General features: G+C 33.2%; 1 protein-coding gene and 1 non-coding gene across 4 annotated transcripts in view; both read right to left on the bottom strand.

The window, feature by feature from the left end:
* Window positions 1–15,104, bottom strand: part of FSTL5 (follistatin like 5) — a 579,511-nt gene that overhangs the window by 67,353 nt on the left and 497,054 nt on the right. For 2 of the 3 annotated variants that reach the window (XM_006081840.3, XM_006081839.3), the window contains exons 11-12: window positions 11,676–11,702; window positions 5,168–5,286 (exon numbers count right to left, since the gene is read on the bottom strand). In XM_006081840.3, coding sequence (XP_006081902.1) covers window positions 5,168–5,286; window positions 11,676–11,702 — 146 coding nt within the window. The remainder of the gene's footprint in view (window positions 1–5,167; window positions 5,287–11,675; window positions 11,703–15,104) is intronic. The other variant, XM_023753401.1, reaches the window with a different exon arrangement.
* LOC111826558 lies at window positions 6,456–6,581 on the bottom strand. The gene has a single exon (XR_002829910.1). It is a non-coding gene; the product is annotated as a U6atac minor spliceosomal RNA (small nuclear RNA).

Raw genomic sequence — 15,104 nt, 5'->3', positions numbered from 1 at the left:
TATATATTCTATTGGTTCTTTTACTCTGGAGAAAAATGTTCTCACATAATACTCAACAATTTTCTCATTAAATTATTTTATAATCAAATACTTAAATCTATCAGAATATTGGACCAAATAGCCTACATACTCTGAAATTGAAATCATTCTTGTTTAAACATAGAGGAAAAAAGCAATATGAAATAAAGCTCATCCAACTTATCATTTATTTCATATCAGGAGACAATTACATAAGAAATATATATATATTTTTTTGGTATTAATAAAGGCCTCTATACATTTAGCAATTATAAGTGGGACATTATGGATTTGATCAATTCACCATTCTCTATATTATTCTTCCTGCTTTAAATATATATTGGTTAGCTGAAATAGTCTTATATTTTAATATCAATATCTAATGAGGTAGAAATTTCATAATTTAAACACACACAAAATATTTAACTATTGTTCTCTTTTTAAAAATACCTGATTTTTCTTACTTCTTCCATAGAGTATAGAAATGTTAGTAAAGTCTGGTTTTATACAATATAAGAATGCTACTTTTCTATTCTTATATATCTTTTTATTTTATAATATGCATTTCCGCATAATTGCATATATAGAATGATCATAAGATTTCCCGAAGAAATGATGTGCAAAATCTGATGCAGTAAATTAGTTCTTAAATAACTAATTATCCCTGCTTTGTCACTGCAGATGTACAATTGTGGATTAAAGGTTCTCAGATTGAAAGAGATTAACACTGGTGCTTGGTTTCTACCTCCTATTCAACTTTTAAAATAGAAATGTATATATAACTTATATCTATTTATGTATATATAATTTTTTATATATATCGGATATGTAGAGATAGGTAAATAAACATAATTCTATATAGTTTCTACTGTAAATATTTTAGGAGGAAATCTGTGTATCCAAAGGTTTTAAAGAGAAAAACATTCAGTTATATAAACTTCACATCCCTTTTGTCCAGACATATCACACTGTCACATCAAGTTTTTGCTTGCTTTATTATTTTTATACTAGTGGCCTGGTGTACAAATTTGTGCATATTGAAAAAAAATTAATTAGAAGAAATATTTTAATATTGCTATTTCCCTTTTCTCTATAATAAAAGTGTCAAATTCTAATTTACAATTGACAATGACAGATCGAAACACATGCGTGCGATTGGCGCCAGTGAGAGCTTCATATGTATTGCGCATGTGTGAGTCAACTTAGCCTTTTATATATAGAATAAACTTGCTTAATTAGACCTGCTTTCTGATTTAGCTAAACTTTTTCCAGCCCAGTGAAGCACCCCAACTTCTCTTTCAGGTAATTGTCAGCAACACAGCAGTAAATATCCACACAAAGCAGATTATTATTATAGATCACTCAGGGAGAACAAAGGGTAAAATATTTAACTGCAGCAGTGTTTGACTATATTCTGCACAGTGAGAAATCATAAAGTCATTTTCAAGGTCCACCCTTTCTTACTTCTTTTCAGTTAGGTCAAGTTTCTAAGCTTTCTAAATCTCTATTTTCAGTCTAATGAAATGCAAATATCACATGATCTCACTCATTTATGGAATATAATGAACAACATAGACTGATGAACAAAAAGAGATCCAGAGACAGAGAAGCATCGATCAGAACGTCAAACCTCAGAGGGAAGGTAGGGGAGGGTGGGGGGAAGGGGGAGAAATCAATCAAAGGACTTCTATGCATGTATATAAGCCTAACCAATGGACACAGACAACAGGGGGGTGAGGGCATGAGTGGGGGGGGGATTGGGAGGATAAGGACACATATGTAATACCTTAATCAATAAAGAAATTAAAAGTCAAAAAAAGAAAAAGAAAATAGGATGCCACCGAGTCTCCTGTCTACCTACTCCAGGACTTCTGTGAGGATCAAATGAGATGAGGCACTGGGAAATGCTTCACAGACATTTGGTTAAAGAGTAAAATGTTTGCACCTGGGTATAAAGCAAGTCATGTTCCTTGCTGAAGAAATTGCAAGGAGGCTAGTTGCTAGGGAGAGGAAGCCGGGCGTTGCTATGTGACGTCATTACCCAGACGGACACTTAGCATATTAGCCATATCCTATCTAATAATAGACAAACATGGTAATTAACCATACCTCTGCTACGCTTCCCATTGGCTAATCAGCAGGATATGCAAATTAACTGCCAACAAAGATGGCGGCCGGCAGCCATGCAGCTGAAGCGAACATGAGGCTTGCTTGCTCCAGTGATGGAGGAAGCCAAGGTTCCCCGCCTGCCGCGGCCTAGCTCTGAGCTACGGATGCAACAATGTTGCAATTATAGAAGCTAAACAAACCCCAGAAACCTGCTTTCAGCGGCAACGGCCTCAGACCTGGAGCTGGCTCTCAGCTCCAGTGACAGGTATAGAAGGTAAATAAATCCCAGAATAAAAAAAAAGAAAAAAAATAGGCTGAGAGCTTCAGTCGCCTGCCAGCCTGAAAACGGCCCTCAGCCCCTCATCCAGGCTGGCCAGGCACCCCAGTGGGGACCCCCACCCTGAAGGGGGTGCGACTAGCTGAAAACAGCCATTAGCCCCTCACCCAGGCTGGCCAGGCACCCAAGCGGGACCCCCACCCTGATCCGGGACACCCTTCAGGGCAAACCAGCTGGCCCCCACCCGTGCACCAGGCCTTTATCCTATATAGTAAAAGGGTAATATGCAAATTGACCCTAACAGCAGAATGACTGGGAATGACTGGTCACTATGACACACACTGACCACCAGGGAGCAGATGCTCAATACAGGAGCTGCCCGCTGGTGGTCAGTGTGCTCCCACAGGGGGAGCTCTGCTCAGCCACAAGCCAGGCTGATGGCTGCCAGTACAGCAGTGGTGGTGGGAGCCTCTCCCGCCTCCTCAGCAGCACTAAGGATGTCTGACTGCAGCTTAGGTCTGCTCCCCGCTGGCAAGTGGACATCCCCTGAGGGCTGCCAGGCTGCCAGAGGGATGTCTGATTGCCATCTTAGGCCCAATCCCCCGGGGAGCGGGCCTAAGCCAGCAAGTGGTCACCCCAGAGGGTCCCAGACTGCAAAAGGGCACAGGCCAGGCTGAGGGACCCTCTACCCCCGAGTGCACAAATTTTTGTGCACTGGGCCTCTAGTATATATATAAATTCCAAATAGCAAAATTAATTAATCTACAGCCATTGAAAAATGTTCCAGAAAAGCACATTCTTTAAGACATGAGTCAAATTGTGTTGAACCATTTACTGTGTGCTGAACCTGTGTGGAACGGCACACAGGTAATGCAGGAAGAAAATTCTTTGCCTCTATATATATATTTTTTAAATATTTTATTGATTTTTACAGAGAAGAAGAGAGAGGGATAGAGAGTTAGAAACATCGATGAGAGAGAAACATCGATCAGCTGCCTCCTGCACACTCCCTACTGGGTATGTGCCCGCAACCAAGGTATATGCCCTTGACCAGGATCGAACCTGGGACCCTTGAGTCCTCTGGTTGACACTCCATCCACTGAGCCAAACCTGTTAGGGCACCTCTATATTTGTAAATCAATTTCATGAGGTGACAGTTTTATGATGAAAATATGGATTTCTCAGATTATTTTATTAGTATTAGTAACTGATGTTTCAACTTCTGTGATGTAACCAACACATCAGTATCAGTTAGCTACAAAACTGTTGGTCCTGTAGGAATCAGAGAGAAACTCTCCTGTCAAATTATTTTGCTTTTATTTAAATAATAATTTGATGCCAAATTTTTCATACCTGTGTGTTAGCCCAGATTTCTATAATTTTTTTAAAAAATATGTATGTGGTATAAAATTTAATGATTTACATTATCAGAAGAAAATATTTTTATTTATCTATTTATTTATACACATATGCACACACATACCTTATTCAAAGTGGATTTATTTAGTAGTGATATTATATGATTATAAAACAAAAAAGTTGCATGTATAATTTTAAATGTTTTCTTACTTGTAAACTATAGCTTAAATATGGTAACAATGCTATTCAGAATTTATCCTATAACTAAAATATTTTTAAATTACACATGGTTTCATTTGTTTTAAACCATCACAGACATATTGAGTTAAATTATTTCCTTTATTGAAATTGAGATTACTTTGTCCTTACAGAATATCTGGAGGCAAGCTGACCTATCTTATCTCACTCTGGTAATTTTTTTCTTCTCATTCTAGGGCATGGCTTTAAAGTGTAAATTGTTATCTCCATATAGATGTTGGCAAAATTAGGTTTACTGTTGTGAGTACATAAAACACAGAGTTTATTTTTGTATTATTATTCATTAATTATTGTATTATTTACTTGTGTTGTAACTGCAAACCTGCTTTTGCCCACTGTCATATATAAATATGCAACAACAACACTGACTACTAGTAGGCTGGAAATAAGAGTTGAAAATAAAAGCTGTAAACTATGGCATTTATATCTATTTTTACTCATATCTTATGGCCATGCCAACCTTAAAAATGAGTATCAAGAGAGGGTTACATGATGAGATCTTTCAATAATGTATCTAATTTTGGGTGTTTTGTGTATGTCTGAACTTGTGTGGGAACATATGGTAACAGATACCTTTAGTGTTACATATTTTGGTACACACATATTTATGTGGAGATATATAATTTTTTATTCTTATAAAACATTGCCCTTAAAATATGTACAATTATATAAGGTACACATAAATAAGTAAATTGATATTTCCCATATAATTTTAAATTACTCATTTCATTGAGACCTCAGTAAAATGAGATAAGAGTAAAAGGGAACCTGGATTTATAAAGCAATGACTATACCCCAATTCCCACTGGATTATATCTATTTTCTTCCATTTTGTCAAAGTAAACATTGTCTCCCGAAATGAGAGATGTTCTAAATTAAAGAGCAGGTGAAGTTATTATGTTACATTCAATGTTGGTATTTCACTCCTATCACCTTTATTTTAATTACAAATAAATAACTGGCAATATGTAATATATTATTTTTTCCTCAAATATAAAACCTCCATTAATAACAGCCAATATCATAATTTTAATATTTTCCTCCAACACATCTCATATATGTCTATATTTCATTGTATTTTCAAAACATAATTCTACTTAACAAAACTGCTACCTAAAAATGCAAAGAAATTATTAAAATACTTGCCTGAAATCCAAGGAGCTTTTCACTAGGCTTAATGTGCCTCTGAAATTCACACTCTATGGGTTGTATCACTTTGATTCCATCTTCATAGAAAACATAGAACATGTTTCCAATTCCCAGACCTTAGAAATAAAAACACATTTAAAAGCTCAAAATGAAATTATTAGAAAACTTTACAACCAATACTCAGTGCCCCTCATATTGCTGACAGATCAATCTGAAAAGTCATGTAATGTTAGTAAAGCAAACCCTGTGTGACCTTCACTAAACTCCCAAGCAACTTTGTGATATTAGGCAGACATTCTACCTTATTCTCCCTAATCTGCAGTTCAGTGCGTTCTGAAATACAACTCAATAATTTTAAAAATACAGTTAGATTAATTATAAGTGGAAATAATAAACTCTGATACATAATGTCTCATACTTTCTCTAGTTAATTTAGTTGTTAAGGGAAAAATACATTTGAAGAATTCTATTTATCCTAGTACTTTTATTAGAATTCCCTAGTGAAAATAAAATTGCATTATTTGTAGGAATTTACTTTATATACCAATTTTTAGAAACAAGTAAATAAGACTTTGAGATTTCAGAAAATAAACAAATTTTTATAAATATAATCCTACATAGAGGTCTTATATGTCATTTTTTATACTAGCAGTATTTGGACCTATTTCTATACTTTAAAACATGAATTAATTTGAGGTTTCAGAAAAAACTTCAGTGTACTAATTTAAAGCATACTTTTATTTTTTCACACTGCAGATCTAAGTGTGTGGCATGTTAGATTTTTGTAATCACTTTATAAATCCAAACCTAACCGGTGCAGGACAATGAAATACTGGATTGCAGGTGGGGTTAACTGAGGCCTGCACCTGGGAGCTTCTGCATAGTCCCGCACACCTGCTCTCTTCCTTTCCTCTGCTTCTGCCTTTTTCCCGCTTGTCCAGACCTAACTGCATGTAGTCCTTCTTTTTCAGATCCTCCGCTGAGTAGCTTCCTTTCCCAGCTGTATTGGTTTCCATAATCACCTTTATTCAGTCTAATTACACCTTACACGACTCAGTGATAGCATGTGTTCTTTGAAAAGCCAAACCATTGTTGCTTAAAATACTTAAAATCTAAAAGCATCTATACAGAGAAAGGTACTTAAGTACAAAAAGTTCCTAAGCATTTTTATTTCATTTGAGAATATCTGCAAGGTCTATTAAGTCAAGCCTGAGGATCGCAATAAAAGTGCATTAATTTGTAAAATTGTTCATTTGTTGATCTCAAGACATATTTATTCTTTTTTTTTTTACAGTGGTTAGATGCCACGAAGTAGGTGGCAATGCCTTAACCGTATGTGTGTTGTTAGGCCCGAGAGCCTCTTCCATCCTTGTCAAGGGGAGTGCTAACCTTCTCTCCTTTCATACAACACAAGACATATTTATTCTTATTAAATGTTCTTATAGAGTCACCAATTCTGTCCACATATCACATGTCCACCTATTAGTATAATATAGAGGAAAATGTATTCAAACATAATTATGACTTTATTTGTCATGGTGTTTATAATTGTATATTTCACACTACTTATATTTTAATATGTGCAATCTTTATCAGATAATTAACCATTTTAAGTCCAGAGAGTACTACATTACAATGGGACAGTCCTAAATAGCAGAAGAGGCAAGAACTAAATTTAAGTCATATTTTAAAATATATATAATTTAGCCGAAACCGGTTTGGCTCAGTGGATAGAGCATCGGCCTGCGGACTGAAAGGTCCCAGGTTCGATTCCGGTCAAGGGCATGTACCTGGGTTGCGAGCACATCCCCAGTAGGAGGTGTGCAGGAGGCGGCTGATCGATGTTTCTCTCTCATCGATGTTTCTAACTCTCTATCTCTCTCCCTTCCTTTCTGTAAAAAATCAATAAAATATATTAAAAATATATATATATATATATATAATTTAGTAGTTGTCAGCTATTCTTTGTAATAATAGTCGTGCATAAAGGATTATAAATTCCAAGCCCAATTAATAAAATTTTAAAAAGTTAGTTTTAATGTAAAAAATATGTTTATTTGTATTAGTAAGCTTCCAGTGAACATTAACCTAAGATTGATGTGTGCTATATATCAATGACTATCAATTTAGTCATTTAGGTATTAATTGTTGTTGAAACCTATAAACATAACCAAATAGTAATGTGGTGTCTAATAGTCAGATGTCTGTTACATACTATATTCAATGATTATTACAAAGTCCATAATTTTTTTATTAGTTTTTAAAATGTATATTTATTGTTGAAAGAAATCCCCTCTACCACTCCCCCAAATAATCCCCTCCATCCCACTCCCACCTCCTCCCCAGGCCTTCACTGTACTAGTGTCTATGTTCATGGGTTATGGGCCGCAGAACATTTTTGAATGAACATGACTCTGCCCTCCTTTAGCTGCTTCAGAATTGTACTCCACAATCAGGAATGTGAAGATGATTGAACCTGGCACTACTCTATGCATAGTTTGTTTGTAAACTTTCTTGGAAAACTTCCTGCCTTTTATCACTTTACCATATTCTGTACACAATACAATCAGTGGGATTCCACTTTATTCTTGCACTGATGAAATTTCTGAGCTGTCTTTTCCTCTAAAACCCACTTAATCCATCCAAATCACCCTTCTATTCTGAGAGACCATTTTCTTTCTTTTTAAAATATGAATTACACATCAGCATTTTTACCAAGCATAAACTACTTTTTAGGTTATTGAAGAAACACAGACATTATGTAAGCTTTAGTTTGTTTTTGCATTGTATTGTATTGTTTTAAGTGAATTCATTGGTGTGTATGAAATAGTTATGCCAACAAAATACCATATATAAGTATATTACTAAAAATAATAATTGTAAAGTGAACAACTATGTATCAATTACTCTGACTTGGAATAAAACTTTACCTATATCTTTTAGAGTCATCTTTGAGTCCTTCCCTCCTCACCCACAAGAGGTCTATTTTGCCTTTTTTTGCTAGACATATTTTGTTCATCAAAAAGTTCTATTTAGTATTTAGCAGCAGAATTTATAATATGAATATATGATGCAGATGTGTTTCTTTTTAAATTTGCTGCTATAATATTGTACATATGTACATTTATTATAAATATAGTGGGAACAGAACAATATAAATTACCTGATGATGGAAATGTTGATCATTGAAGACAAATTCAGATTTTCTTTTGGGGCATTCATTAGATTTATTTGTAAAGTAGCAACAACATATTTGCATATATTCATTATAACTATAAGTTTCTATGTTCTAACCTTTTTTTGAGAAGGGATGGGAGAATGTAACAGATAGATCAACTCCATTCTCTGGATTCAGACAGCTCTAAGGCAAATCATAATTATAAAACCAACTGTTGGTTGTGCTATTCAGTCATGAGGTAGAGTGATTCAGTCATGTCACAATTACCTTATCTTAAAATTTGAAGATATTAACTATACTTATATCATAAAGATGTTGTAAGAATATAATGAGGTAGAGAAATTAAAACATTTAGCAGAGTTGTAAGATTGTAATGAGATGGAGAAATTAAAACATTTAGCAGAGTGACTGACACATAGTAAGATTTCAAGAAACAAAAACTATCACTATTTTTATAACTGACATCTCTTCTTTGAAACATTAGTGGGGAGAAAAACAAAGGGTGAAATGTACATAACCTGAATATGATTACTGTCCTCATGATTTCCTCAAATCTATACTGTGAGATATACTGCTAAATTTCAGTTTTCCATGATGTTAAATTCTGTGAATCCATGAACTGCTAATCAAATTTATTTTCTTTGAGCAGGTCTCAAAGTTGATCCTTTCAGTAGGTCTACAAAGTTACAGCTGTTTTCATAATAATACTAAGATGTCATTTGTGGGCTTTTTTGGTGTGTGTTTTTCTCTCAGTTAGATTCTCCCAGAAGTAGAGTGTACTTTTGAACAGGCCATAAGACACATGATGTCAAAAGTGATGTCCCAATAATTCACTGCAGAAGTAGATATAGGAAGCTAGCATTTCCTATTCAATTAGACACTTAAAAGATTTGAAAAATATGAGTCCCCTCATTGTTTTCTGAATATATAGCTTTAAAAATAATGTGCTATTTATGGCTACATGTAATGGGCTTATTATAATTACTTTTAATACATTAATAAATACCCACTTAAATGTTTCTGTTTTAAATTCTAATATGGTAAACATAAGTGGATAAAAATAACCCAAATAGACATAAGTTTATGTGTTCTCAGTGTAACAGGGTCCTGTGTCCCAAGGAGTTTGATAACCATGTAGGTTTTAATTACAATTCCCTCCTCATTACTACTTTTTATTGTAGTATATTACAAAAGTTCTTGACTCCAGTGAAAGCTTCATGGCTCTAGTCGCAGTAAAGATTGGGAACATGTGCAGGCTGTTTTTCTTTCCCTTTTTCCATCCCCTGGTGAAGTCAGACATATGTGCTTTGTCTTTTACAGGTCGATTGTTAATCTAATAGAGTACTGTGCTCTAGAATGTAATCCATATTTGTTGGTTCCTTGTGAGCTTTCTTTTTGCTTTGTTATTCTTTCGATACAGAAAGAGGACATAAGCAAGAATTACCTGCAGTCTCATAAGAGAGAATTATTTTCCAGGGGATTTTCTAATCAATAATGCACCTTGAATACATGGAATAGATAAAAAATGGGTGTAATGTGCATTCCTGTCTCAATACTTTGATGATAGCTGCTCAATAATGATAGTGTATTGTGATAATACCAGTATGTTATTTATTATATATAGAAAATATTTTATGTAATTTATACGAACAATAAAATTTGGCTAATTTCTGATCACTAGATGAATATTTAAGTCAATAACAAAGTAGATTTTTTGGTGTTAATTGCCTTTCTCTGACTTAATTTTACATTACTTTAGCATTTAAGTTATAGTCAATAGCAAATTATAATTCTACAATGCAGCGAGAACTTGTGATTATTGCCTTCCTCTGACTTAATTTTACATTACTTTAGCATATAAATTATAGTCAATATTAATCTTTTCACATTCAAATTATCCTAAACTTACTTATGTTTTGTTGACATATAGAAGAATTCTTCTTTTTTTAGCTAAAGAAAAATATAGGCAAGAATAGATTGTACACAATTGCATTTCTCACATTGATAACTAGGCAGAAGTAGACTTTTGGTTCATGAATGCTCGTACATTTTTGCATCTATACCTTTGGAGCTAAAAATCTTTTCACACACACAGTAGTATCCCAGCATTCCACTGCAATAAGACCCTTATATTATGTTCATTTAAAATAAGACTTACTCTTTCATTCTTCCTACAAAGCTTTGAGGAATGATTGTGTCAAGCTATTTATTGGGCAACTGTAATTTAGGAAGTAGGTGCCATCTAACACACACACACACACACACACACACACACACACACACACACACTACAACATATATATTAGAGGCCTGATGCACAAAATTCATGCGAGGGGCTCAGCTCTCATAGCCATGGCAGCTTGCCTCAGCCCTTGTAGCCGCGGCTTCATCCGGAAGGTCATTAGGCTGTCCGGTCTAATTAGCATATTACACTTTTATTATATGAGTGATGTTATCTCAAAAAAGGAGGGAGGTAGTATCTTCATCTTTGAGAAAAAAAATTGAAATAAATATATTTCAAAATTATTTGAATCTTATGATTCATGGCCTTCAAAGGTAGCAGTGTCTCCAGCTCATGTGGGAAGCTGTAACTGGGGAAGAGAAAGTTTGCTTTGGATGGACTGTGAAGACAATAACTTGGGCCACTGTTTACCTGGAATGTAATGTTGGTATAGATATTTTTCTCCTTAGAATATAATTAAAACACATTGATGGGCTATTTGAGTACCTGGTCTAACACTTTCCAGCCTTTGTGATTAAGTAAAAAATAATAAAAACAACAATAATAATAAATGACAATAGATACCATTTATTGAATGTGGACTATATTTAAAAAACTGATAACAATCCTATGAGTACTGATAAATATCCTTATTTTTGAAATAAGAATATTATTTCATAAAAAGGCCCTAGTGATGGAGATTGAATTTGAATCCAGGTCCCTCAAGTTTATAACCCATTTTGTTAAATAATTTATTATATTCCCTAGATAAGGCAACAGTTTTTATAGTTGTTCTTTTCCTAACCTAATGAGGGCTTATTATGTAAATTATGTATAACTAAAGTTTTTTTTAACTTAATTTTATACTCTTAAAAGTATTTCAATATATTGTAATTTAATTTCCTGGCTGTATATCAATTATGATTCAAGCTGATGAGCGGTATTAATATATTTAATGGTAGAAGTTTAAACAAAATGTTGAAATATAATCAAATAAAAATATTGGCTCAAAATAAAAACTGGTTATTAAAACTGATAGTCAACATATATACCAAAAGATTAAGCAAAATAATTACAACAATATAAGAAATAACAGAATTTAGTACCTTCTTCTCTCCATAATATGTTAGCTACTGCAGCATGTTAAAAAGAAAGAGAAGGAAAAATGAATAAAGAGAGCTTCAGTTGCACAATAATGTAAATAACTATTAAAGAGGTCACAATCTCTGAGACAGAACATGTACATAAAAATAGTGAAGTGAATTCAACAAACTACTTTAAAATGAACAAAACAGTAAAATGCTGGGTATAATTAACAATGTTCCCTTCATTTCTTGAAATAGCCTATTCTTCTTGGGCATAAAGATTTTGTTAATAAACACAGAACATTTTACACATCATTGAAAAGAATGGGATTTTTAAGTTAATTGTATTGAAATACAGCTTTAGAACAAGTATTGGCAGTTAAACTATTTATTTATTTGACAGTATCATTAGAAGTCACAAATTGTAAAAGTTATATTTTTATAATTCTCAATATTCCTGAGTAAGATTTCTTATGAATATAGGATTTTGAACAAAAAAGTTGCTTATTTTTAAGTAAGTATATGTTTTCACTTTTTAAACAAGACAGAATAAAATATATGGTGTATTATTTCAATGCAAAGTAAGAGTTTATATTAACTTGTTTCTAGACAATATGTATATTAAATATGATACAGCACTAAATCAGTAGAGAGGTAAAAGAGTAAGATAGAAATAAAGAAATAATACCAATAGAAATATTCTCAAGGAAATGTCTGCTTGCCTTACTAATTTAAAGTTATTCAATTTCTATGTTTTCAAAGAAAAATAATATAAAAAGAAAGTATAACTAACAGAAAACCTCACACACATATAATTACTCCCTGAATATTTTAACCATATTAAAGCATAATCACTTAAAAAAACACACAACCGAATGCCTATGGTGGATGTCCAACACTCCTAGCTGGAGGCTGAAGGACTAAGCATGCAGTTTTCAGCACTTGTTATATATGTTTCTAAATAAATTTTTGTAGAGTAAGCATTCTTTTGTGATTTTGGGTGTTCTTAATTCTTTAAGAATATTTATTCAAACATGTACACATGATATGTATATCTCCTCAGGGCATTTTATGGTGCTGTTCTTGTTGCTTAGAGTGCTTGGCATGTATATGAAAAGAATAGATCTATTTGTAAGGAGAGGACATAGGCCTGTGAAGGGAGAGAACCATGCTAACAAATAATTATGACCATGTGATAAATCCAATCAAAGAAACAAATACCAGGCTCAGTGGCTAGGAACAGGACAGAATGATTATCTCTGAGGGGTAGAGGTTGGGTAGCAGAGGGAGGGATAGCTTCACTGGGTTGGTGATATTTAAGAAAGATAATGTCATCCAAACTCAGAAGGGACCATGGCTAGAGACATTCGAGGTATATCAACAGACCACACCATAATACATCTAGAGAAATTTAAGTAATTGAATATAGTTGGAAGGCAAAACTGATAGGAGCTGAGGCCAGAGAATTTGTCCATGATAAAATCATGAAAGTCTTGTACCCAATGTCAAGGAGATAAACCTTTCTTCTGTATGCTCAGGAAAGGTTGAGCCATGATTACACTTATCATTATTTTTCTAGTTTATAAGAACAGTAACTAGACATATATCTCCATTCATTCACTTAGTATTGAGTGAATGCCTAGCATGTGCCAGATATTGTATTCAATACACAGATTAGAACAGACCCAGCTCTGTGCTAATAGAGCATCTATTTTAGTTAAGAAGGGGAAAGTGAACTAACAGTACCCAAATCATGGTAGAGAAAAAATTGCAAATTCAATGTGTTATAAAAGAGAGAAAGAGTCATTGAAATGTTTTGAACAGGTGGATTAGACGTAGTCTAATCTGAGACTGGAGGAAACTTCCTTAATGATAATGCTGAAGGTGACATCAAAAGATGAATAAGAGCAAACTGAGTGAGAATTTTAGAGATATAATTTATAGATATAGGCAAAAGCATGCACAAACCCTACTAGTATATCAAAGCACTGCTATTTTAAAGGACTAAGGACTTAAAAATAAGGATGGTTTATTTTTAAGATAAACAATCACTTATGAGAAAGTACCAAAAAGTACATTATTTGTGATATTAACATTAGAGAAGATAAAATTAAAGGCACTACATATTGAACTTAAAATTATATAAACCAAATATATAGCAATATAAGGCAGAAACTATTAGGACTGAATACAACATTGATAAATCCACAGACACATTCTGTTTATATTATTCTTCACTCTTAATATTTGAAAAATGAAGAGAAAAAGGACAAAATTTTAATAATATAATTTTAAGATTAAATTAATATTTTTATAACAAGTATTGGACTATACAAACAGAAAGTATTTTTTTTTCAAGATGTCTTGAAAGATTTTCAAGAGTGGCCACAAAGTACATTAGAAAATAAAAAGTCTCTAGTCTGTACGTTTTGCCAATAAGCATAAATAGCTTAGACATACTCAGACAACAATAGAGAAAATATGAAAACATGTGTAAATCCAAAAATTTCTTCAATACATTAAATATTTAAAAAATAAAATATAATCACAATTTATATAAACTACAAAAATAGTAATTCAACATGTGGCCCCAAAGAGTTTTAGCCAGAAGCTAAGGTATAGACTTAACTGATGTACTGCTGAGCAAGATAGATAGATAGATGATAGATAGATAGGTAGATAGATAGATAGAGAGATAGATAGATAATAGACAGATAGATGATAGATAGATAGATAGATAGATAGATAGATAGATAGATAGATAGATAGATAGAAGAATGAACAGAGGGAGAAAGGGAAGGAAGAAGGAAGGAATAGCAGTAGCTATAATGATTTTAAATTAATACAGACATTTTTACTGATAAATTTGATAGTCTGAATTTCATAACAAAATCTGAGGAAATATATCTAAATTGAATGTAATGCATAAAATTGAATAAAAATAACCATGGTACTTAAGATGATAATTCTGAGAGCAGAATAACCTAAGCATAGAGGCAGAGATTATATTAATATCATGAATGAGCATACTAGATGTTTGATTTCTTTTGTATCAAGTCAACAAGCCCAGATAAGCCAAGAAAATTCTCTCCTCTTTCCCTCCCTGCTCCAGCCACCCCTCACCACTTGAAACCTCCTTCTTTCCTACACAAGGTAAACCCCAAATGTCAAACCCCAAATGATTAGTCAGGTTACAACAATACACGCTTTCTGCCATACCAAAGAGATCAATATAGCCATTTTTATGAATAAAAGTAATTATCAATAAAAGGAATGTTATTTTTTATTTGGACTGCTATTTACATATGGGAAATAGCAGTCCATATGTTTGTCATATTAATTTATCCTTCATACAATATATACAGCTAACTATAATAAATTCAGGCTTCATAATGCCACCCTTTTGCTAAAAAACACATAATGTATGTATAAATTTGTGTGTGTGTGCAC

The sequence above is a fragment of the Myotis lucifugus genome, unplaced genomic scaffold (genome assembly GCF_000147115.1).
Source record: "Myotis lucifugus unplaced genomic scaffold, Myoluc2.0 scaffold_1, whole genome shotgun sequence".
Lineage (NCBI taxonomy): Eukaryota > Metazoa > Chordata > Mammalia > Chiroptera > Vespertilionidae > Myotis > Myotis lucifugus.
The sequence above is the reverse complement of the archived record's forward strand: the minus strand, read 5'-3'. Positions and strand labels throughout refer to the sequence as shown.